The following is a 25,197-nucleotide window of genomic DNA, read 5'->3' as shown; positions in this document are numbered from 1 at the left end:
CACAATTTGTAGGGGAAGAGTCAACACTGGTTGAGTAAAAGGAAGTCATACCTCACTAATCTATTTTAATTCTTTGAGGCTGTCAACAAGCATATGGATAAGGGTGATCTGGTCAGTATAGTGTGTTTTGATTTTCAGAAAGCTTTTGACAATGTTCCTCATCAAAGGCTCTTAAGGAAACTAAGGAGTTGTGGGATAAGAGGGAAGGTCTCATGGATCAGTAATGGGTAAAAGATAGGAAACAAAGGATAAATGGTCAGTTTTCACAATGGAGAGAGATACACAGCAGGGTCCAGTAAGGATCTGTACTGGGACCTGTGCTGTTCAAGATGTTCATTAATAATCTGGAAAAAGGAGAGAATAGTAGGGTGACCAGATAGCAAGTGTGAAAAATCAGGATGGGGGTGGGGGGCAATAGGTGCCTATATAAGAAAAAGCCCCAAATATCAGGACTGTCCCTATAAAATCGGGACATCTGGTCTCCCTAGTGAATAATGAAGTGGCAAAGTTTGCAGATGATACAGTTATTCAAGATAGTTCAGTCCAAAGCTGACTGTGAAGCGTTACAGGGGGATCTCAGGGTGACTGAGTGACAAAATGGCAGATGAAACTGAACATTGATCAATGCGAAGTGATGCACATTGGAAGAAATAATCCCAACTACACATATATAATGATGGGTTCTAAATTAGCTGTTAACACTGAAGAAAGAGATCTTGAAGTCACTGTGGATAGTTCTGTGAATACTTTAGTTCAGTGTGATCAAAAAGTCTAACAGTGTGTTAGGCACTATTAGGAAAGGGTTAGAAAATAATATCATAATGTCACTATATAAATCCCTGGTGCCCCCATACCTTGTGTCCAGTTCTTATTACCCCATCTCAACAAGGGTATAGTGGAATTGGAAAAGGTTTAGAGAAGGGCAACAAAGCTGATCAAGGGCATAGATGGCCTCCATATGAGGAGATGCTAGAAAGACTAGAGCTGGTCAGCTTAGAAAAGAGACAAGAGGGGATATGATACAGGGCTATAAAAGTGTGAATTGTGTGCATAAAGTGACTGGAGAAGTGTTACTCACCCTTTCCCATGATACAAAAAACAGGGGTCACCCGATAAAATTAATAGGTTGCAGGTTTAATACAAACAAAAGGAAGTACTTTTTCACACAATGCACAGTTAACCTGTGGAACTCATTGCCATGGGATGTGGTGATGGCCAAAAGTATAACTGACTTCAAAAAAGAACTTGATAAGTTTATGAAGGCTAGGCCCATCAGTGGATATTAGTTAAAACAGTCAGGGATGCAACCCCATGCTCTGTGCAACTTTAAACCTCTGACTGCCAGAAGCTGGGAGGAGAAGATAGGGGTGAATCACTCCAGCTTCCCTTTTCTGTACACTCTCCCTGTGGCCAGTACCAGAGCTACAGGGAGAGTGTACAGAAAAGGGAAGCTGGAGTGATTCACCCCTATCTTCCCTCTGACTGCCCAGTATCCTCTGACTGCCAGAAGCTGGGAGGAGAAGATAGGGTGAATGTTTCAGAGGTGTAAACATACCCTCAACTATTCTATTTGAGAACTTCCTGAGTTCTGTGTCCCACAATTAGAGAGATCTGTCTCCATCCTCTTTCAATTCCTTTGCTATGTTGGATGTCACTCTTGTTCAGGATTGTACTTACAAGTGGGCCACATCCTCCACAGCTGTAAACTGGTTTAGCTCCACTGACTTCAGTAGAAGTATGCTGATTTACACTGGCCATAGAGGTCCAGGGCTGTCTTCCTAGGTTGGCCCTTTCCCCCACATCAGGTGAGAATCTCCATCACTCTTATCCCTGGGTAGCTTCCTCTCTTCCCTCTGACAGTTCCTTTTTAGCTGAGATGTCGCAGACTATTTTGTTGCTAAATTGCAGAGGGGTCAGAGAAGAGCCATGAGGATGATTTAAGGATTAGAAAACATGCCTTATAGTGATATATGCCAGGAGCTCAGTCTATTTAGGTTAACAAAGAGAAGGCCAGGGGTGACTTGATCACTGCTTATAAGTACCTACATGGGGAACAAATATTTGATAATAGGCTCTTCAGTCTAGCAGCAAAAGATATAACATGATCCAATGACTGGAAGTTGAAGCTAGACAAATTTGGACTGGAAATAAGGCATAAGTTTTTAACAGTGAGAGTAATTAACCATTAGAACGATTTACCACAGATCACAGTGGATTCTCCATTATTGGAGATTTCTAAATTAAGGTAGTTTTTCTAAAAGATATGTTCTAGGAATTATTTTGGGGAAGTTCTCTGGCCTGTGTCATACAGGGGGTCAGGCTATATGGTCACTAAAGTTACTTCTGGCCTTAGAATGTATGAATGAACCTATGAATCTATATCTACTCATTAACATCCTGGCTAACACCCTCCCTGGAGCCAGGTGGCACACCAGTGAAACGTTCTCTCTCTGTTTCTCATCCCAGAAACCTCTTGTAACTATGGGTCCATTTGCTCCTGGGTAACATCTACGGACACCTCCGGAAAACCAGACTGGGTGCTATCTTCAATGAGTGCCTTGGTGTCGCAGCAGCAGCATCAAGTTCTGGAAAACCATTCATCCAGAGGAGATAAAGAAGGTAGACAAACTTCCAGTTCATTCCCAAAGGGATACACATATGCACACACAGATGTCTATGGCCATCCTTCCCTGTCTCTCTCCGAAGCCATCATGAAATTCCACTCTAAACTGTAGAGAACACACCGCTAAGAATCATGTGTATATTAAAAAAAGCCATTGATTTTTCTATATATTTTATCAAACACTAGACTTGAGCATATTGCATAGATGTATGGAATATTTACTGTGTGGCAGCCTTGCTCATACAATGTGAAACTTGATACATATTTAACACAGCCCATTTTTATACAATGCACATACAGTAACATTTGAAATGCAAAGGCAACACTCTCAAAGAACCACAGTTATTGGCAAGTCACTTCTCTTTCATCAGCAGGGCACAGTGTAGCTACTTCCAGACCCTGAAAAAAGCTGGGGAAATTCAACTCCTGGTACAGCTAATAGGTTTTGAAGGGGCCCAAGTCTGCAGTATTCCAAGCTCTTTCAGCTCACTTTGCCTTTAATGGGAATTGAAGATGCTCAGCACTCTTCACTGTTATTCATCACCTCTTGGGATTTGGCCCATACTTTTTATGTTCTTATGGTCCAGTCCTGCTCCCATTGAAATGAGAGGTTCACATCAACTTCAGTGGGCCAGATTCAGGCCCTTTGTGAATTAGCTTTGTTTCCAACACAGTCAGAAGAAGCCACTTTTAACTACAGAGGGTGAGAGTCCCAGGAAATTTAGCCCCTTGACAAGGCTAAGCTGACTCCTCATATTTGTGTGCTCACTCATGTCTGTGTTATGTTTCTAACCAGTATTATATCTATTGCCTCCTCCCTTCTTTTTCCTTCACTCTCTCTCCTTGGTTTCTTTTCCTCTCTTTTCCCTTCTTCTCTCCTCTCTCTCTTGATCTGTTCTTTACGTATTTTCTTTCTTTTTTAACTTAATTCTTCTTTCACTTCTTTTTATCCTCTACTTTTTTCTTGTCTTTTCTCCTCTTCTTTTTCACCACTGCTTCTTTCAATCCCTCTTTCCTCTTGTTTCCTCTTTTTATGTCTTCTCCCCTTGTACTCTTCCCTTCTTTCCTTCAGGGAACATTCTCCTCCTGAACACCAGCAGGTTCTTGGATAGATGTGAGTTCAGTCTGCATAGCCCCATCCTGCCATGGAGTGTGGAGTCCTGCTTGCTGGAGCTGGCCATATATTCACAGGACACTGCTCCTCCTCTCCAGGGATTCACAGTTGAAATCCGACATGTGGAGACAAACGGGAACATAATCATCCCTCTGAGAGATGGGCAAGAGGAGATCACCTGGTAAGGCTAGCTACCTGCAGCCACTTAAATGTTGCCTGAGGGGCAGTTCCCTTAGGGCATTGCTTCGAGCAAAGTCTGCTCCGCTTCTCTCTCCACAAAGTCACTGGTTCTGTGAAGGCCAACTCTGAGGACTGAACTGAGAACCTCCAGAGTTAAACACTTGAGTCTCCAGTCTCCAGCTTGATCTAAAGAGCTAGCCTCCATAGCTGCTGGCTGTAACAGACTCTCATCCTCTGGGGAAAAGACACAGAAGAGGATGTATAACATACACTTGATCAGTGGGTTATACTTACATAAGAACGGCCCATACTGGGTCAGACCAAAGGTCCATCTAGCCCAGTGTACTGTCTTCCAACAGTGGCCAATGCCAGGTGTCCCAGAAGGAATGAACAGAATAGGTAATCATCAAGTGATCCATCTCCTGTCGTCCACTCCCAGCTTCTGGCAAACAGAGGCTAGGGACACCATCCCTGCCCATCCTGGCTAATAGCCATTGATGGACCTATCCTCCATGAATGTATCTAGTTCTTTTTTAAACCCTGTTACAGTCTTGGCCTTCACAATATCCTCTGGCAAGGAGTTTCACAGGTTGACTGTGCATTGTGTGAAAAAAATACTTCCTTTTGTTTGTTTATTAACTTCCTCCCAAAGCTTTAGTAGGTAATGATGCCCCTATTTCATCTGATTCACTTACTGTTGCTGAGATTATAGGCCTCAAATCTACTGAGTCCAAAATGCTCCCTCAGTATTGGGCCAATTTCTCTAAGCAATGTCATGGGTTATCCTGGTGTGGAAGTACAGAAAGAACTGACAGGGATTTGTAGGGGATCTTAATGCATGGCAGTCTCTGTTAGCAAGAGTCAGGCTAGCTGTAACCCTAATAACGCGAGATTTGTAGAAGCGAGGATTGTGTGAGGTGAGTGAAAAAGAACTGTGTGAGAAGTTGTTGTGACCTTGCACTGATAAAATATGTAGACTGGCGTCTTTTTAGAAGTGAGAAAAACAAGATATCTGCATGACTTATGTATAAACAAAATGCAGCTGTTGCTTATTATTGTCTGTAACAAAAGTATAAATGCTTGCTGTAATTGTTTACCTGTTGAGATACCTGTCTAGGAAGGGGAGACCCTATGTCCTAGTGCACTCTCTCCCTGTTGTAGCTGCTAAACAGAATAAAGTATCTGACTCTGCTGCACCCAAACAAAAAAGCGAGAACTGAGTGTTTCTCCGACACTGGTCACAAGAGCTAAAAATTTCACATGCTTTGGTGTAGTTTTAATTATCATCATTCTTCCCCTCTTACCACCAGTATCTACTTGAAAAGGCTTGTCAGTGCACATTCCTGGGCAGAGCATGCAGTCTGATACACCAGCAGCATAGTCCTCAACCACTATTGGTGTGGGTGAACTTTTGGCAGAGGGAGTGTTACCCAAAAAACAGTCTCCATAGTTAAAGGAAATACATCCATACTCATCCCATTGGACCATCAGCAGCAGTTGATACCATCAGTCATCACCACCAAGAAGCTTCCAGGGTGAATAGAAACACCCTGAAAGGCCACAGATCAAGCACAGCGGGGCCGCTATTCCACTCCTCCAAAAAGCAAAATGTCCCACACAGTTTGGGCGTCATCCCCAAATTGTTGAACATCTACAGAGCCACTCACCAGCTGTCCATCACCCAAAGGCTCCCCGTGTGCTGTGAGAATCATCTGGTAACTGGTTAGGCCAGTTTTCTGGCTCCTTCACAATGCTAGAGGGTTCAACAGGGGCTGTACTGGAGCCAAGCATCTGGCCCCTAATGCTTTGGCCATGAATGAAAAATTCTACATCTTCTTTCTTTTCAAAGGCTGTTCCTTTCTGAGATGCCTCCCTGGGTGGATGAGCTAGGTATAACAGTAGAGCCTGAGTCACAACGTTCAGTTCCCAGTGCCAATCCAGACTTTTCCAGAGTTCACGGGTATTTGCTTCTGGTCTATCTGTAAAGCTCTGGGCAGGGTAGAAGAGATAGTGTAGAAAGAGAGAGGAAGAGAAAGCAGATAAGAAAACCGGGCAATACCAAACCTTAGCCTGGATGTTCCTTACTTTGGTCTTCCCCACGGTTGCTTTTTCATTCCTGGATGTGCCAGAATGCACATGAGATGGGAACCAAGAGGGTGCCTTGAAGTGCAACAGGGAGACTGAGTTCTAACAGAGAAAGAGAGAGAGAGGAGTCCACATCGCTGTTTATTTGCAATCTTCCTTGTGCTTGCTATCCTTTCCTCCTACCTGCCTTTGAGGGGCATGGATTAAGTATGCTGACTGTAAGCTCTTTGTTTATATCACCTGATTGGCTCCCATGGAGAATTCCACCAACAGATCCTTGCTCTTGTTTTCCTTGAATTCCCTGGCACCACCTTTTGTTGCTATAGAGATACGCAGCCAAGACTCCTGTTCTGGCGAGCCAAAGACAGCGAAGTTTGATTTAAAATTTGATTCTTAACCCTCATATCCCTTCCTCTCCTATTTTCAGTTTTTACTCACTTCCTTTCTAGGTGGGCCCTTCCCCCTCTGGATGTCTCCTGACCAGGGAAAAATGTTGCCTTTTGGTGTCATTCTTATCCCCAGAGACTGCCCATGCCACTTCAGGCATGTGACTAGTCTCTGCTGACCAAGGCAGCTAGTTTCACAAGTCCATTTCTGCTTATTATTAAATGATTGATTAATTGAGTGCTCCTCACAAGTACCTAGCTATTCAGTATCAATAGTGATCACTTCACGCATCACTGACATGCAGCTATCTCTGGAATGGAAAATTGCACCTGTTCCATAGCCTACCTGAAGACTGCCACAACAGCTTTAGGAGATGAAGTTAAGATCATCCTCTCTAAGATCATACTTCTGCAGTTAGATGCTGGGTCTTGCCCTACGTGTGTGAATGTAAATTGCAGGACTGTAGAAGCAGGTCCATAATCCACGCCAGCAACAACTCTCTGCTACTGAAATAAGGTTTATCTCAGGTTGGTGCCACCAATATACCTAGAATCTATTACATTCTGGTCATGTGGGTCAACACTCTGCCACTTAATGGAAACTGTCCAAAGTGAAAGCCATCCAATAACAAGGTCTGTCCTAGATCAGATATGGAGAAAACTCCCTCAATCTCTTAGTTCACTTGTAACAAGGAGATTAAATCAGTGGCAACCTGGAATGCACCCTAGATGTAGCCTCAGAGAGGAAATGGGCTAGAACTGGATCTCTGTGCTACAATCCCTGACAGGAGAAGAAATGGAACTTGGATTTCTGTGCCTCTCTGAAATGGACTTGGGGTACAATTCCTAAGAGGAGACAAATCTGAGCCTGAGATGGATTGATGTTTGACATCTTTGTCTAGAGAGCCTCTCATACTTTAGGTCATCTCTGAATAAATTCTGAAGTCCTGAAGCAATCTTAGAATCATAGAAATGCAGGACTGGAAAAGAGCTCGAGAGATCATCTAATCCAGTTACCTGCACTGAGGTAGGGCTAAGTATACCTAGACCATCCCTGACAGGTGTTTGTCTAACCAGGGGTAGGCAACCTATGGCACGTGTGCCGAAGGCGGCACTCAAACTGATTTTCAGTGGCACACACTGCCCGGGTCCTGGTCACCGGTCCAGGGGGCTCTGCATTTTAATTTAATTTTAAATGAAGCTTCTTAAACATTTTAAAAACCTTATTTACTTTACATACAACAATAGTTTAGTTATATATTATAGACTTATAGAAAGAGACCATCTAAAAACATTAAAATGTATTACTGGCACACGAAACCTTAAATTAGAGTGAATAAATGAAGACTCGGCACACCACTTCTGAAAGGTTGCCGACCCTTGGTCTAACTTGTTCTTAAAAACTGCCAATGATGGGATTCCACAACCTCCTTAGGAAGCCTATTCCAGTATTTAACTATCCTTATAGTTGGAAAGTTTTTCCTAATATCTAACCTAAATCTCCCTTGCTTCAGATTAAGCCCATTATTTCTTGTCAACTGAAGGTAGGACATGGAGAACAATTGATGACCTTTGTCTTTATAACACCTCTTAACATATCTGAAGTCTGTTATCAACTGCCTCCTCAATATGCTTTTCTCAGTACTAAACATGCCTAGTTTTTTAAATCTTTCCTCATAGGCTGTTTTCTAAACGTTTTATCATTGCTTGTTGCTTTCCGCTGGACTCTGTCCTTAGTTTGCTTATGAGAATGTCATGTGGGACTGTGTCAAAAGCCTTACTAAAATCAAGATATATCACATCTACTGCTTCTCTCTATTCAGTAGGCCAGTAACCCTGTCCAAGAAGGAAATTAGTTTGGTTTGGTATTATTTGTTCTTGACAAATCTATGTTAGCTATTATTTATAGCACTATCATCCTCTAGATGTTCACAGACTGATTGTTTAATAGTTTGTTCCAATGTCTTTCCAGGTATCAAAGTTAGGCTGACTGGTCTAGAATTCCACAGTTCCTCTTTGTTCCCATTTTTTAAAATAGGCTCTATGTTAGCCCTTTGCCAGCCCCCTGGGAACTCACCCACTGTCCATGAGTTCTCAAAGAAAATTGCTAATGGTTCTGTGATTGCTTCAGCTAGTTCCTTAAATGGTGAACTTCATCAGGCCCTGCTGACTTGAATACATCCAACTTTTCTAAATGTTCTTTATCCTGTTCTTTCCCTATTTTGGCTTGTGTTCTTTCCCCTTTGTTGTTAATATTAATTGTGGTAAGTTTCTGGTCACAATTTACCTTTTTAGTGAAGACTGATGGAAAATTAGACATTTAACACTTCAGCCTTCTTGATGTTGTCCATTATTGTCCATGATTAACTTCCCTTCCTTGCTAAGTGGAGGATGAAAACACCACCTGCACCCCCAACTCCTTCACTCTGGCCTTTCCCTTAGTCTTTCTCTTGCTCCTAATGTATGTATAGAACCTCTCCTTACTGCCTTTTATGTCCCTTGTTAGGTGTCACTCATTTTGTGCTTTAGGCTTTCCGATTTTGTCCCTAAATGCTTGTGCTATTCTTTTGTAATCATCCTTAGCAATTTGTCCATTTCCATTTTTTGTAGGATTCCTTTTTGATTTTCAGGACATTAAAAGAGCTCCTGATGGAGCCATATCGGCCTCTTACAATTCTTCCTATCTTTCCTTCACATTGGGATAGTTTGCTGTTGTGCCATTAATATTGTTTCTTTGAGAAACTGCCAGCTCTCCTGAACTGCTTTTTCCCTTTGATTTTCTTTCCATGGATCCTTACCTACCTGTTCTCTGAAATTGTTAAAGTCTGCTTTTTTGAAGGCCATTGCCCTTATTCTGCTGCTCCCCCTCCTTCCTTTCCTTAGAATCATGAAGTCTATTATTTAGAATCATAGAATATCAGGGTCCTCAGGAGGTCATCTAGTCCACCCCCCCGCTCAAAGCAGGACAAATCCCCAGACAGGTTTTTTTTTTTAAACTCCCGTTCCTTAAATGGCCCCCTGAAGGATTGAACTCACAACCCAGAATTTAGCAGGCCAATGCCCAAACCACTGAGCTTCATGATTACTTTCACTCAAATTGCCTTCAACTTTCAGATTCGCAACCAATTCCTCCCTGTTAGTCAGAATCAAGTCTAAAATGGCTGTCCCTCTGGTTATTTCCTCCATTTTCTGAAACAAAAAGTAGTCCCCAGTACATTCCAAAAACATTTTGTGTTTTGCCGTATTACTTTTCCAACAGATATCTGAGTAGTTAAATACTCCCCCTATTAACATTGGGTCTTGTGTTTTGAATATTTCTGTTAATTGTTCCATCTCCTCATCCATCACCTCTTCCTAATTTGGTGGTTTACAGCAGACCCCCTATAAGGGTTTTTACCCTTTTTCTTCACTCAGAGACTGTCAACTCTTCTGCCCCAACCTCCTTCTGTGCCTCAGAACAAGTGTATATTTTCTTGATACATAATGCAATATGTCCTCCCTTTTTTCCCTGCCTGTCCTTCCTGAACAAGCTATCCCCCCTCATGAGATTTATATTCCTGTCATGAGATTTATCCCAAGTCTCTGTGATGCCAACTAAGTCATAATGTAGCTCACGTACTAATAATTCCAGTACTTCCTGTTTATTCCCAATGCGCCTTGCATCTATGTATAGATATCTAAGATGATGAGCAGATTCCATCACTGTTATCCCTCTTGTTGCACCTACAACCCAACTGTAATTTTCCATTTACCCCCCAACACTTAGTTCTCTGTTAATTCCACCTTTTTTTTATACTTACCTGTGGGCTTTTGCCACCTGCCTCCTTTGAACCTAATTTAAAATCCTCCTTACTAGATTGGCAAGTCACTGTGCAAACATTCTCTTCCCTTTGTAGTCAGGTGGACCCCATTTCTTCCCAGCAGTCTTCCTTCCTGGAACAGCATCTCATGGTCGAGAAAGCCAATGCCCTCCCTTTGACACCATCTGTGCAGCTGAGTGATCATCTCCAGGATGTCATCATCCCTGCCTGGGCCCTTACTCTCAACTGGAAGGATTGACAAAAACACCACCTGCACCCCTGACTCCTTCGCCCTTGCTCCCAGAGCCCGGTAGTCACTGTTGATCTGCTCAGGTTTATACTTGACAGTATCATTAGTGCCCATGTGAATGAGCAGCATGGGATAGTGGTAAGAAGAACAGATGAGCTCCAGAAATCTTTCTGTAATGTCTTGAGTACAGGCTCCATGCAGGCAGCACACCTGTAAGGACAGCAAATCAGGTCAGCAGATGGATGCCTCTATCCCATTCCAGAAGGGAGTCCTTAATAACCCCACTCTGTGTCTCTTCCTCTTGCTTGTGGTGGCCATGAGCCTCCTGGATTTGGGGGCAGGTGGCTCCTCTTTTTCAGCCATTGGGGTCTGCTCCTCATCTCCTTTTTCCAGTCCCAGTTCTTGACCATGTTGCAATGGGGAACTGGATCGGGGAGTGAAGTGCTGCCTACAGCTTGAGGTGGCCAGCAACCAGTCTCCTTCCCTTAGAGCAGCTGAGTCTCCTTCCTCATTGGGGGCCGCTGTAGCCATCTGTAGCTAGTTAGCATCCTCCATCCTGGATGTCTCCACATGCATCCTATTGATGAAGTCCTTCTGCTCCTGGATGCTACACCAACGAGCCATCTCCTCCTGCAGCTTTCTTACCTACTTCCTGAGGGATTTCACCGACAGGCACCTCACACACCAGCTGGCTTCCCCTGCCTGGCTTTCTTCATCAGGGACATGCAGGACACATGCCCAGCAAGTCAAGACCAGTGTCTGGGTAGAAGCCTCCAGGGCCAGGATGCCTGTCTGGCCGGGGCCCCCACAGGTGCAGGCAGAGGAAGAACAAGCAGTGCTGTTGGCAATATGCCGTTTTCCTCCCATTGCAGGTTCTTCCTTGCAGAGTACCTGTAAATTGACCCAAACCTTACCTCACTGCCTTCCTCTGCTGCTAAACTCAGCTGGCTCACTCCTTCAGTCTCTCAGGTAGGAGTCTACATAGTTTTTAAAGCCTGGGCCCCATACACAGCTGGAATAAGTGACTTATCCTCTCTTCCTCAGCTACCTCTAATCACTAGCCTATTCAAAAAAACTGCTCTGCTGTCACATCAAAGAGCCTTTCTAGGGCCCTTAAAAGAGTCCCACTAGAGCCCTGCTAGGAATCAGGCAGTAACTCACCTAACTGCAGGGTGATCTAGCCCAGACAGTCAGCAACCAAACTTCAGCAAACACAGCAAAGTAGCCTGGAGCCCTCCCAAACTCAGTGGCAAGTTCCCAGCACACAAAAGTTTCTCCTTTTTTGCCCCCAAAAGTTAATCAATAGCAATAAGACAGAAGTACAGATATTCACCATCTGGCTAACTCTCTTAGGGCATAACTACACTTACCTCCAAAGCAATCGATCCAGCAGGGGTCGATTTATCGTGTCTTTACTAGATGCGATAAATCGACCACTGAGCGCTCTCTCGTCGACTCTGGTACTCCACCGGAGCCAGAAGCGTAGGCAAAGTCAACGGCGCATCAGCAGTCGACCTACTGCAGTGAAGGCACTGCGGTAAGTAGATCTAAGTACATCAACTTCAGCTACGTTATTCATGTAGCCTTTGTCACACCAGCCACCAATCAACTACCTGCAGCTTGAGATCTTCAAACCACAATTTGAGGACTTCAGTAACTCAGACATAGGTTAGGGGTTTGTTATTGAAGTGGATGGGTGAAATTCTGTGGCCTGCATTGTGCAGGAGGTCAGACTAGATGATCATAATGGTCTCTTCTGACCTTAAAGTCTATGAGTTTATAATGCTTCTAATAAAGCACTCTGATTTAGCATAGTGTCACATCTGTGTCCGAATCTATCCCTCTAGCTTAGAGAACATGCCAACTCTCCTGCTCATGTAGTTGAACTCATCATTCTTAATAAAGCAATTGTTGTCTGGATTCTTAAATATTGTTCCTGGAAATTCAACAGCAGTTCTCTTTGTTGGAGATAGTAAGGCACTGAGTAGACAGGACTGGTCAGAATTGGGAGGAAGGGGCTTTGTTCAACAGAGGGAGACAGAGAGGCTGCAAGCCTCCTAGTGCTAAGAATATTGATGAACAATAGAAATTACTGGGGCCACAATGCATCCTGAATTGTCTTGAATTAAACATCAAGTTGTTTGCAGGTCCATACTCTTATTCTGTCCTTGCAAATTGCCCAGAGACATGTCAGGCTCTGAGAACCCCTAAGAGCGTACACAGCAGTTTCAGTGTCTGTATTTAGAAGAGTAGTAATATTAACCAGTTTACTGAGCTCTAGCCTGACGTAAAATCGATAGTAAAGGTATTGCCAGGCTGGGCTTATCTGAAAGCCAGCTTCAATGATCCATCTTCTGCTGTATATACTAAAGGCTTTGTTCCTGATTCCATTAAGAAAATTAAATTGGCTCTGAATAGCCCCTGTTTGGATACCAGGACCAAGCAAAGAAAGTGCAATATTTATGCATATAGAGAACTTGCCGCAGTTGGATTTTGGACCTGAGGGTGTGTGTCAGAATACAGCTGCCCTAGGGAATATCTGGGCAGTGCTCCTTGATAACAAGGTGTACACCTAAGCATTCTGGGTGATGCAAAGCTACATATCACTTGCAGTTTCTAGGTGCTGTGCTATCATACTGTATAGTGGAGTTAATGGAGTCAAGTCTCAGTGCTGGAGCTTGTTGGAGACAGTACTATAATATATAATGGAGGACTATAATATATAAGGGGGGGAGGGATACCTCAGTGGTTTGAGCATTGGCCTGCTAAACCCAGGGTTATGAGTTCAATCCTTGAGGAGACCACTTAGGGATCTGGGGCAAAAATTGGTCCTGCTAGTGAAGGCAGGGGGCTGGACTCAATGACCTTTCAAGGTCCCTTCCAGTTCTAGGAGATTGGCATATCTCCAATTATTATTATATTATTATAGGTCATGCAGTCATGATTCAGTGCTGGAGGTTTGTGGATGATCTGCTGCAATACAGACTGGTGGTAATGTGATTGTGACTTAGTATCAGAGGTTCCTGGCTGCTCTGGTGTGATAATGCAGTGGTGACTCAGTTGGAGAATGTGGGCAATGTGCTGTGTTACAGTGGAGGTAACAAAGCTGTGTCTCTGTGCCAGAGGAACATGGTGGCTATAGTATATCAGGTAATATAATGGAAATGGTGGCACTGTGTTCCAGGGCTGAATGGTCTTGGATTTTGTGTGGTGTTATGGCAAAGAGAAATGCATTTCTAGCTTAGTGCTGAAGATTCCTGGAGGCTATACTGTAATATAATAAGCAGTAAAACAATCACATCTCACTGCTGGAGGCTCTTGGTTACATAGCTCTGTGGCAGATGTAATAGAGTTGTGTTTCAGTGCTGGAGATTTCTGAAATGGAATGAAATGATATTACAATCTTGGGAAAGCTAGAATTCTTCATGAAATGCCAAAAGTGTGAAAAGGGGAAACATTTTCATCTTCTGAGAGGGCTGAGGGCTGTGCTCGTTTTGATTAGGGGCCGGTGAACCGCCAAAGGGATGGTGGGGGAGAGAAGATGGGGAAGGATAGCAGCATCCTCTGACAGAGGAAGGGTGTGTGGTTGATGTGAAACACTGGCAATGAATTAGGTAGATAATCAGGCTGACGTAAATGGGAAAGGCCATAAACACTTAAAGCTGCTGACATTTCTACACAATTTTGTGTGCTTATAACAGGGGTTCTCATGTTTTCATAGTATGCACCACATCTTAATCGAGTGTCTTGTGCAAACCTCCTATTCACCATTGTGTGAACCACCTCCCATCCTTTTGTGATCCAATAGACCTTTGACAATGACGTAATATCTCAGTGGCTAGCACAGAAACTTCTTGCATGGAAATGTAATATTAGGAATGTATTTTATGTATTTTTAGCTGTCTTTTAAAACCATTTAGCTGCTAGAAACAAGGAAGGGAGCCAGCGTCATGGGCCAGCTATTTAAAGGTATTTAGTTACCTCCTGATTTAGATAGGCACCTAGCGGGGTTTACAAAGGTGCCTAAGCAGGTGAGGTACCCAGGTGTTCAACATGTATCTGATTGCTGTTTCTTGTCTTGTTATAGGGTGAAGTGGAAAGTACTCATGGCTCAGATCGGCGAAGTGGAGAGGCCTTTTGAGATCTCCCTGCTGTATTCAACCTGTGGAGCACAAGGGGCTGGGCTATTGGCATTGGGATCCTTGCAGTTCAGGGACTGCTTCCATGGTAGGTTCCACACATCTAGCAAGAGCTGGAAAATCTAAATGAATGTAGCCAGAAACTAAAAAAAGGACACTAACTAAAATTGCTGAGTATGATCTAGAAGGCCACAATAACCCCCTTTGACTGCATACCCCTAGTTGTCACCTACCACCCCATGCTGAAATCCATAGAGGGTATCATAAACCATGACAACCCATACTTGATGGTGACCCCATCCTGAAAGAAATCTTTCATAAACCCCCTCTTCTGGCTTTCAAACAACCTCCCAACCTGTCCAAACTCATCATCAGAAGCAAGCTCCACACAGACCAGGACCCACCAACTCAAAGTGGCACCAGACCCTGCCAGAACTACAGATGAAAAACCTGCACACACCTTTCAAGATCCATGGGTCCCATGCACTCCAATCACAACATGCGCTGTACCTCATCCATTGCACTAAATGCCCCAATAACAGCTATGTAGGTGAAACTAGACAATCACTATGCTCTTGAATGAACTCACCCACGGAAATAATAAAAGACAAAAACACCATATCACTTGTTGGATGAACACTTTTCACAAAACGATCACTCTATATCTGCCCTATCAGTCTCCAACCTCAAAGGAAACCTGCACAACACTTTCAGAAGACAGGCCTGGGAACATAACTTCATAATTTTGCTAGACACTAAAAACCATGGTATTTAGAAAGACACTGGATTTGTGTTTTATTACAACAATCTGTAACCCTCTAACCCTGTTTTTTGTCCTAAGACTACAGGGGTTTTAATGCGCCACTTCACTTTTAATGGTCCCTTAGAATATGTGGTAACTATTTTTGCTAAACTATCTGTTCAATCTTGTAATTAGCTGGGACACTCTTAGTACCTTTCCCAGATCTGAGGAAGAGCTCTGTGTAGATCAAAAGCTTCTGTCTCGCCAACAGAAATTGGTCCATAAAAGATATTACCTTACCCAGCTTGTCTCTCTAACAGAGAGTGGGGCTTTGCCTACACTAGCACTTTTGTCTGCAAAACTTTTTTTTTCACACCCCTTACCGACATAGGTTTTGCCAACAAAAGTTCTGGTGTGGACAGTGCCATGTTGGCAGGAGAGGCTCTCTTGCCAGCATAGCTAATGCTGCTCATTGTGGGTGGTTTAATGATGCTTGTAAGAGAGCTCTCTCCAGCTGGCAAAGAGCGGCTACATGGGAGACCTTACAGCAGCACAGCTGTAGCAGTTCTGCTGTGCTCTCTACGGTCCGCAGTGTAGACATAGCCCTAGAAGCACACATGAATCATTTAAAACAAAATGTCTGTGTTGTTTATAAACGTTTGATTTTTTTTCTTTACTTAGAGGGCCATTGTTGAGATTAAAAAGCCCTTACCTGTGTCACTAACACATGAGATCAGTAGTTCCCAATCTTTTCCATACTGTGACCCTATGTTCCGACAGAAAAAGGTTTTGCTACCTCCCAACCCCCTCCATCATAAAGTCATAAAGAGAAGGAAGGTGGTCTTGTCTACGTGAAACCTATTTGGCACTTCCAAGTTAAGAATCTCTGTCTTAGGCCTGGGCTACACTAGCGGAGGGGTTCGAACTAAGATACGCAACTTCAGCTACGTATCTTCAGGGCCTCATCCTCCCTGATTGAACTAACCTCGTTATCTCTAGCTTGCTTCTTGCTTGCATATATAAACCTGCCCCTGGAAATTTCCACCACTTGCATCCGAAGAAGTGGGTATTCACCCACGAAAGCTCATGCTGCAAAACGTCTGTTAGTCTATAAGGTGCCACAGGATTCTTTGTTGCTTTTACAGATCCAGACTAACACGGCTACCCCTCTGATACTTAACTTCAGCTACGTCATTCGCGTAGCTGAAGTTGAAGTATCTTAGTTTGACTTACTTGGCTGTCCTCATGACGGCGAGTTGACTGCCGCGGCTACCCCGTCAACTCCGCTTACTCCTCCTGCCAAGGTGGAGTACGGGCGTTGATTAGCAGATCGATTTATCGCATCCAGATGAGACGTGATAAATCAATCCTTGATACATCGAACACTACCTGCCGATCTAGCGGGTAGTATAGATGTACCCTTAGATTATTAAAAAGAAAACAATTCGAAATTAGTTTGTTTTCCACCATGTATGCTGCTTTTTACTTCATATGGTTCATTCAGCTTGGCAATGAAACTAGCCAGGGCAGTTTCACCTTGTTATAGGCCCTGATCCTACTAAGTGCTACATGCAGACAGACCCCTGAACCTGTGCAGAGCCTCACTGACTTCAGTAATGCTCCTTACAGGTGCAGGGGTCCATTTGCTCAAAGCAGCATGCAGGATCAGGGCCTTATTCAGCTTCATTTTACGGTTCTCATGCACTAGCATAATGCTATTGGTTCTGGATTGCAAACTGCAGAAAAAGCTTTAAATTTACAAATATCCAACAAAATACTGTTTTCAGTGACTTTTTTAAATGTTCTGATCCTATTAGTTTTTTCTGTTTTATTTACTTTAGGTTTTTTAAACAAAATCTAAATTTTGGATATAATCTTCTTGTCTGTTGGAGCATTTATGGGTTTTATGTGTGTGAAGTGTTATGTGCAAAAAATAAAACCCCACTGTGGCAGGGAACTTGAGTGATTTAAACCAGAGAGGATAATTTATAGACATGGCTGTAGTTTTGAATATCATGCAAGTACAAAGAAGTATGGAGCGATGGTGGGAGGGAATTGGGAAAAAACACAATAAATCAGGTCAATTTGATAACCCGAGTGCCCTAAGGGAATCTTATGAAACCAGTGCTAAATCTACTAGCCATAAAGATGATCTATTATCCAGGGAATGCATTTCAAGGTCTCACATTTATTGAAAGCCTTAAATGATATAGAGTCTATTAGGGGGACTATCTTTAGCAACATCTGGGAACAGCTTCACTGGAACTGCTGACAGTCCCATGACACAGTCTTGAGAGAACAGGGAGCAGGGCCCTCTCAATGCAGGGTCTGCACCTTTCAATTGCTGCCCTCCTTTGCCTGTAGATTAATTTTTGGTTTAGGTTGGGCTGTAAGATGTTTATTTACTATTACGAAGGTGGTGCCAGTTTGGTTCATTTGCAAGCTAGTTCTACTGATTGTTCATTGGGCCACATTGCTTTTTCGTTAATTTCTTTTTTGGAGACATTTTGTTACAGGTTCAGAGACTTTCTGGCACAAACATTGAAATTAAATGAGTATTTATTATTATTAATAATTATTATTATTATATGGACTGATTGTCTTTATAGTGTAGCAAGGGGGAAGGCGCTTGAGTGTGACTGAGGAACCATCCAAACCAAAACCCTGCTCTAGACCACCTGCTGACTCCTCTCTCTGGGCTTCTTTCTTTGTACCCTTTAGAAAAAGAAAGCAAGGATCTTTCCACATATGACCAGGGCTCCACTTTCCCCTGCCCACATGGCGGCTGTGTCAGCCACTTGCAGGTCTGTGATTTTCACAGTGATTGCCCTGCCAAAGAGGATGAAGAGGCCATATGTGGTGAGTAAGAAACCCGCTCCCTCAATCGGTTCCTTCAGTCATTCCTCATTTTAGTTCTGCTGAAATTCTGTGCCACACCGCAATGCAGAAGTTGCGTAGAATTTATCTTCGCCACAGAATTTTATTTTTTCACAGAGAATTTGTTATTTTCCCCCAGCACTCCTGCCCACACCTGTTACATTCAACTGGGTCTCCTACTGTCAGACCTGGGCAGCTGGGGCTCGGGGCTGAAAGCAGGAGTGTGATTATCTTGTGTTATTTTGACAAATAAAATAGTCAGAATTTTAAATTATTGTGCACAGAATTTTTAATTTTGGGAGGCAGAATTCTCCTAGTGGTATCATTTGTCATCCCAATTGCATCAGTCAAACCACCACAAAAGCCAACCGACCAAGACGGCTCAGCTAGGCTGGTCATGTGAGCACTTAAAAAAAGGTGTTCCACCAAATCTATAGTCAGAATTGGGATGTATTTCTCCAGGAATTTCTGTGGGTCACTGTACCATCTACCAACTACTAGTATCATATAACTTGTCAAGAAATATATCCCTTGAGATACCACTAGAAGTAGACACCTCAGATTAACCTAACCACTCACTGGATGTATGTATTGCTTTATATAATAAAATATACCTGTCAAACACACCAGGTGCATATAGAAACAATTTTAATCAAAAAGCTACAAACCAGACTGATAGTGTTAAAAAAACCTGCTTTCTACCTTTTCAGCCCATCAGGAAGAATAATAATTTAGAAAGTGAAATAGATTAATTAAATTGATTACACATAGAGATTACTTATATATTTTGTCTACCTAGTTTAACTGGGTACCTGGACCTGGGATATCCATATGGAATGCACTCCTGGGATGAGGAATATAGGACTTTCTATACAGGATGAAACCATTAGCCTACTAAGTCTGGTATCCTTCCGGGCGCAGTTCCTGCTACTTCAGAGGAAGGCAAAAGCTCTTCTTTTTACACCTGTCTCACTGGGGGGAGAAATCCCTTCCAGACTTTATCCCGATCGGCTGGAAGAACTGACCATCCTTAGAATCACCACAAATGTTACTTGTCAGAAAACGATCCTTTCAAAAATGCAGATACAGTGTTTTACTCATGCAGCATGGTAGAGAATTCCATAGGCTGACTATACGCCATCTGAGGAAGTGTCATTTTATTTGTTCTAAATTTACTCACAGTTACTATAATCAGCCATTGTACCATCTTTACATAGGACATGGGGACCCCTGGAATATCTGTTGGTATCCCATAAAGCAGTCACCAAACAGTTATCGCATGATGGGTTCTCGGGAACCACTGTTTTCCACTACACTTAGAATAAGAAATATCTCTCATCCTACTAAGTGATGAGTATTAACTTTTTGATGGTGACTACTATACATGAAAATAAACTAATAAGCCATTTTGCCGTTTCTTGGTAGAAGACTAATATGCAGTGTTGACCTGAAGAGGAGCTCTGTGTAATCTCAAAAGCTTGTCTCTTTCACCAGCAGAAGTTGGTCCAATAAAAGATATTACCTCACCCACCTTCTCTCTTGGTAGAAGACAATAGGGTATTACCTTTGTAGCTCCCTAGGGAAACATAGTGAAAGTGACCATAGCTGACTTTACAGTTTTCTTGCTCTTTTGTTCCCTAATCAGCTCTGTGTGAAATACCCCCATTTTTTCTAATCCTTTCCAGCAGACAGTCTCCCGGCAGGGGCACACTGTTCTTTTGAGCAGGGTTCCTGTGGCTGGATATTGAATGACACTGTGTCTCCCTCCTGGTCCATCAGGGGCTTTGAAGAAATGACACAAGAAGCTCCATTCATGGGATCTGCCTTGCTAGCCACCAGAGGTATGTTCCTCATGGCGTTCTCTCTCTCTCTCTCTCTCTCTCTCTAGTCTCAAACATGTTTTTTGGGAAATGGTTTTAAAATTCTTTGACCCACCTCACCAAATCACCTTTGTGTTCATCAGCGTTAGCTGGGACTGTGTTTAAACTGAGCCCATTGTGGTTTCAGTCCTGGTTCAAAGACCTATATAAAAAAGGTCCAGAAGAACATCTGTCAGCTTGGAAAGTAACACACAGGGAGGCTAGAGCCCTCTGTGAACTAGGGCTAAAAACCCATCCTGGTTCAAGGTTCTCTGCCAAGATTAGGGGCATTTGTGATATAGCATGTTTTTTCTCTTGCTTGCGTGAATAGAAAGCGCTTGTGATAACACTGCCCTAGCTGTGGCTTAGAACCATGAGTTAGCACAATTCTTTTTGTAACATAGGCCCTAGGGTTGCAGTTTCATTGCTCCTCTCTCTTAGTCCTTTTCTTTCTCCTGAGAACCTAGCTAGACCTTCCTTTCTAGGGACAAAGGACCAGAAACAGGTAGTTCAGTCCAAGTCACTCCCAGCAAGAATCACTGGAGAGAATGTGGTAGGAGTACTGGCTGTGGGGGAGCTCTCTGTAAATTCCAGTTTTTGTGCCCATAGGCCAATGTTTGGAAAGGTGGAGAAGTGCTGTCTGAGGTGCACTCACTGGTGGGCCAATGAAGGTCTTGCGATTTCAGCTCCCATGCTGCTAAAATCCATTTTTCCATAGGTTTTCAGGGCACCAATGTATCTGAGTTTACCACCTCAGTGAGAGATCCATGCTGATTCCCTAATGTAGCCTCTATCATGCCCTTCTGTCACACAGGTTTCAGCACAAAGTCGTGAAATTATTTTACAAATGCATGAAAAAGAAAATGCCAGATTTTTTTAAAACAAGCTTCCTCTCTAATCAGCAGACAGTGGGTATCCAGTAAGTGAACATCTGTCAACAAAGATTTTTTGTTGACTGGATGAATTTATGCCTTTTTTTTCTAATTAATTTTTCTGCTCACAGGGCACTTCCTGTACCTGCGAGCAGACAGCAATCAGACAGGTGATGTTGCGAGGGCTTACAGTGCCAGCCTGCCAGCCAGTCTTGCCAGTGGAGACTACCAGGTATATTGCTCAGTTTTAGCATCCTTGTGGAGCTAATCCTCAGTTTACAGGTCCCTGTGCCTGTATGATGGCTACCTTCCCTATCTCTCTGTATGCCAAACAGCCTGGGAACATTGGAAATTAGAGTGGCTGACCACACAGCCCACCTAGCCAAGCATCAGACCCCGAAGTGTGGGCATGCAGGTGCATCCCACCATGGGCAAGAGAGACCTCAGAGATCTGAAGTGTTTTGATGGTCAGGGAACAAGGCACAAGTGGGCAAACTGCCCAGGGCTCAGATGCCAGGGGCCTGGCAATGCACCATGGCTGGCTAATATACAGCTTGTCCAGCCTGGGGAAGGGGGGCAGGATCTGCTACTTGGCCACTGGAGGGAGTGAGTAACACAGCTGACTCATTTGGGGCATATAGTGTACATGTGGCTGAGCTCACATCTCAGGCATTAGTACATTTGTCTCACTGTACCCTCATGGGAACAGAAACACCAGATTCCCAATGGGGAGTGAAGGCAGAAGTTAATACAGTGACGTTCTGCGGTGGAGGGACACCAGCACGGCCCACACTCCTGTGAAGCCCCATCTGCTGAAATCTCATCAGGTGTTGGAAGGCAGTCAGATGTGGCTACAAGTTCCAAGAGTAAACCCCCCTTTGTCCACCTGTAGGCCAGATCGTTGTAAATACTCAGGAGCGCTAAGGGTTGCTGGTGGTGGGAGTATTAGAAGATATTCCATGATATTTTAGGGAAAATTATGTTGTAAGTTTGAGCCAGAGTCCAGTTGTACTACATTGTGAACAGGTGACTTTGATCACTCATGGAAGAGGTGAGTGTGAGAACAAAAATGAGTGAGCCAGGTGTGCTCAAGTGCAGACACAAAGAGGTCAGATTCAGTTCCCTGCCTCCCTTTACCTTAGAAAGGGAGGTGTTACCACAGGGAACCCCAGCTCTTGACCCTCGTGGAGATGGGGCAGAGAGAGGAAACAGTCCCCGAGGAAGGAAATGGTTTCCTCATATACACACAGCCCACAGGTGAAAATCAAGACCCTGAGAAGGAATGCCAGAGCTGGGGAGCCCTGAATCCCTTCCCTACTTGACATGGGATAACCAGAGCTCAGGAGTTACTGCTTGCTTAAGACCAGCTTCACAGGGGGCTAGGTCTGTCTTGACCACCCAGCCTTTCAAGGGGGTGCTTCATACACCACTCCAGTGGGAGAGAAATCCCAACATATATTTTTGGTGGGTGGCATATTAAGGAAGGAAGGAGCATCCACTCTCTAGCAGATGGGAGGGAGGAGGAAGTGGCAGGTTCAAGTCTCAGCTTCAAACCCAGAAGTTCTGGGGCAATGGGTGTGTGTGTGAACTCTCTCTCTATATGTGTGTGTGTATGTATGTGTGTATATATATATATATATATATATATATATATATATATATATATATATATATATATATATATATATATATATATATAATGTTCAGTGTGCTCTGAAAGGGGAAGATATATGTGACAGATTTGGAACTGCTCTGTGATGTTTGATGAATACTATATGTTGGTTTGGTTATTGAGATATTTACTGTATGACATATGGGATGGAGGAATTTGCCTTGATGTATATAGTATTTTTAATGAGACTTGGAAGGACCATGTTTCCCAAGGGAAGGGCTTTAATGCCAAATTTCTAAAATAGAGTCTGGCACCCATGTTATGATATGTAGGTGATTCATGTCAAAAGGGATGCAAACATTATAGCAGATCCTCTATCTCGTGAGGAGATGTGAGAAGGTTCCTCAAGTACGCCTTCTCCATTCCCCTTCAATGATGGGGGAGAGACTGGGGGGATGTCTTTGTCAAACTGTAAACTCCATATTGTGTTGGAAGCACCATTTTTTATTGTAATCTTCCTTGTAACCTTCACTTTGCATTGTAACCTCCATCTTGGGTTAAGACATCCGGATGGTGTTGAAAACCAGTCAAATCCTGACAATCATTTGATGATTACCTGTTCTGTTCATTCTGAAGCACCTGGCATTGGCCACTGTCGCAAGACAGGATACTGAGCTAGATGGACCTTTGGTCTGACCCAGTATGGCCATTCTTATGTTCTTAAGAACAGTGTATTCTGGATAGTGGGTGCTTATGCCAGGGAGTTGGGACACCTCAAGAGACTAGCAAGGAGAGAGCCGTCAAGGGCTATCAATTCTGAATGAGTCTTCCCTAGTGAAACAATAGGTTTGTTGCCTACAGGGGCCATTGACTTTGAATTGACTCTAGCAGACACCTGTCTCTGAGAAGGGGGTTGGAATCTCCCAGTCTAAGCACATGACTGGAAGAGCTGCAGTTGCCCAGCCTAACCACATGAACTAAAGAGGAGAGCATTTATTTAAGGGAGCTGCTTCTCGAGGAGGGGCCGTTCCATCGCTGCAGGCACGGGGAGCTATCTGGCCTAAGGACTCAGACCCAATCTAGCACTCACTGTGGTGGTCAGCACATTGAGGGAGAATGCATTCGGGAGTTTGTTTTCCTAAGATCTATAGTCCTAATGCTATTTAAGAGTAAAAGTGTCTGTGGTTAAGAAATTCCCTTTGTTAAGCCTGTTTCCTTATCTTACTGCCATGTTGTCCCTGAGAGGTGTAATTGGGAAACCAGAGCTCCCATAGTGAGGTAGAGTCTGAGAGAACATCTCCAAGCAACTGGGGGCTTGGGAAGGCTGGGGCACTAGTTCTGGGCTCCAGGCAGCCAGACTGCAGGGTCCCATTGCCCTGGGAGGGTGTCAGACATGGGGACTGCACCTGGGAGTGTGCTTGAGAGACTCAGGGCTAGAAACCATGATCAGTCACTGCCCAGACACAGCAGGTCTTAGAAGCACATGGGATTCAGCAGCTGGATCCAAATACAACCATCTGTTACCCATCCAGGAGAGGGGCCAAGGCCAGAAGGTGATATGAACCACAAAGATTCCCATTTTAAAGGCTGGTTTGCATGGTTATTAAAGACAATCCATCTTTTCAATTGCCACCCTCCTTTCACCACAGGATGCCATTATTTTCCTCCTATTTTATTACAGATCCAATTCTCAGTGCATATTTTTGGCAGTTACAATGGCACCATCTCATTCTCTGTCCAGGAAGAGACAGGTGGAGTCAGTATCTCCCTTCTGGTGTGGGAAAGAACAGGGAGCTGGAGTGACCGCTGGTTTCTCATCACACTGCAAATGCCAGTGCTCCAGAACAGGTAAGAATGCCCTTGGTTAACACATTTGTTTGCTGGACTGTTGTGGAGCATGGTTTGCATTCTTGACTTCTTCCAGTGCCTCTCTTACGGTCACATATACTGGGGTTTTGTAGGTATGGCTGTTGGAATACATCCTCTTAAATCATTGCTCTCATGGATACAGACATTTCTATCACCACCTGATGGTGACATATAGAACTTCCCCTGGTCCTTTTATAATACCAAAGAGGGGCAATGGATAAAATAACGAGGGGCCTGATCAAATACCTGCTGTGGTCAGCGGGATTCTTCCCGTTGATTTCAGAGAGCTTTGGATCAGGGCCTAGATTTACTGTTTGTTCAAGCTGAATTGTTGTTTTGCATTGGCTGCATTAGCTGGGCTACATTATGGAACACCGTGTTAACTTTACAATTTGTTCTTATCACATGCAAAGTGTTGGGAAAAGGTAGGATTTTGACTGAGGGTGTGGTAAACAAAGTGATCCATAAAATGCTATTAATAAATTCTGCATTGTGAATAGGTGAATCGGTCACATAGGTATATGAATAAATATCGTTAGATCATTAGGACATAATTCACCCCTATCTGTTCTGTGGATTCAGCACATCATCCAAATTACTCCATCTTTCTAACTGCTTGAATGGACTTTTATGTATCCATTGCTGTTTGAGATTAACTGAGACTGGATACAAAATGAATATGTTAAAGATAAGTCTGTTTTCTAAAATGAAAAATACCCAGATTTTCAAAAGGCCACACATATGCACATTTACTAATGCACACCCCCCAAATTAGCTCAGCACAAGACC

At 43.5% G+C, this 25,197-nt stretch overlaps 1 protein-coding gene across 1 annotated transcript in view; it reads left to right on the top strand.

The window, feature by feature from the left end:
• Positions 1 to 25,197, top strand: part of LTK (leukocyte receptor tyrosine kinase) — a 154,116-nt gene that overhangs the window by 65,225 nt on the left and 63,694 nt on the right. Inside the window, exons 3-9 of the mRNA XM_039534376.1 lie at positions 2,467 to 2,619; positions 3,696 to 3,918; positions 14,526 to 14,665; positions 18,041 to 18,178; positions 19,882 to 20,037; positions 21,059 to 21,159; positions 24,221 to 24,387. Of these exons, the coding sequence (XP_039390310.1) occupies positions 2,467 to 2,619; positions 3,696 to 3,918; positions 14,526 to 14,665; positions 18,041 to 18,178; positions 19,882 to 20,037; positions 21,059 to 21,159; positions 24,221 to 24,387 (1,078 nt within the window). The remainder of the gene's footprint in view (positions 1 to 2,466; positions 2,620 to 3,695; positions 3,919 to 14,525; positions 14,666 to 18,040; positions 18,179 to 19,881; positions 20,038 to 21,058; positions 21,160 to 24,220; positions 24,388 to 25,197) is intronic.

The sequence above is a fragment of the Mauremys reevesii genome, linkage group 4 (assembly GCF_016161935.1).
Source record: "Mauremys reevesii isolate NIE-2019 linkage group 4, ASM1616193v1, whole genome shotgun sequence".
NCBI classification, from domain to species: Eukaryota; Metazoa; Chordata; order Testudines; family Geoemydidae; genus Mauremys; species Mauremys reevesii.
The sequence above is the reverse complement of the archived record's forward strand: the minus strand, read 5'-3'. Positions and strand labels throughout refer to the sequence as shown.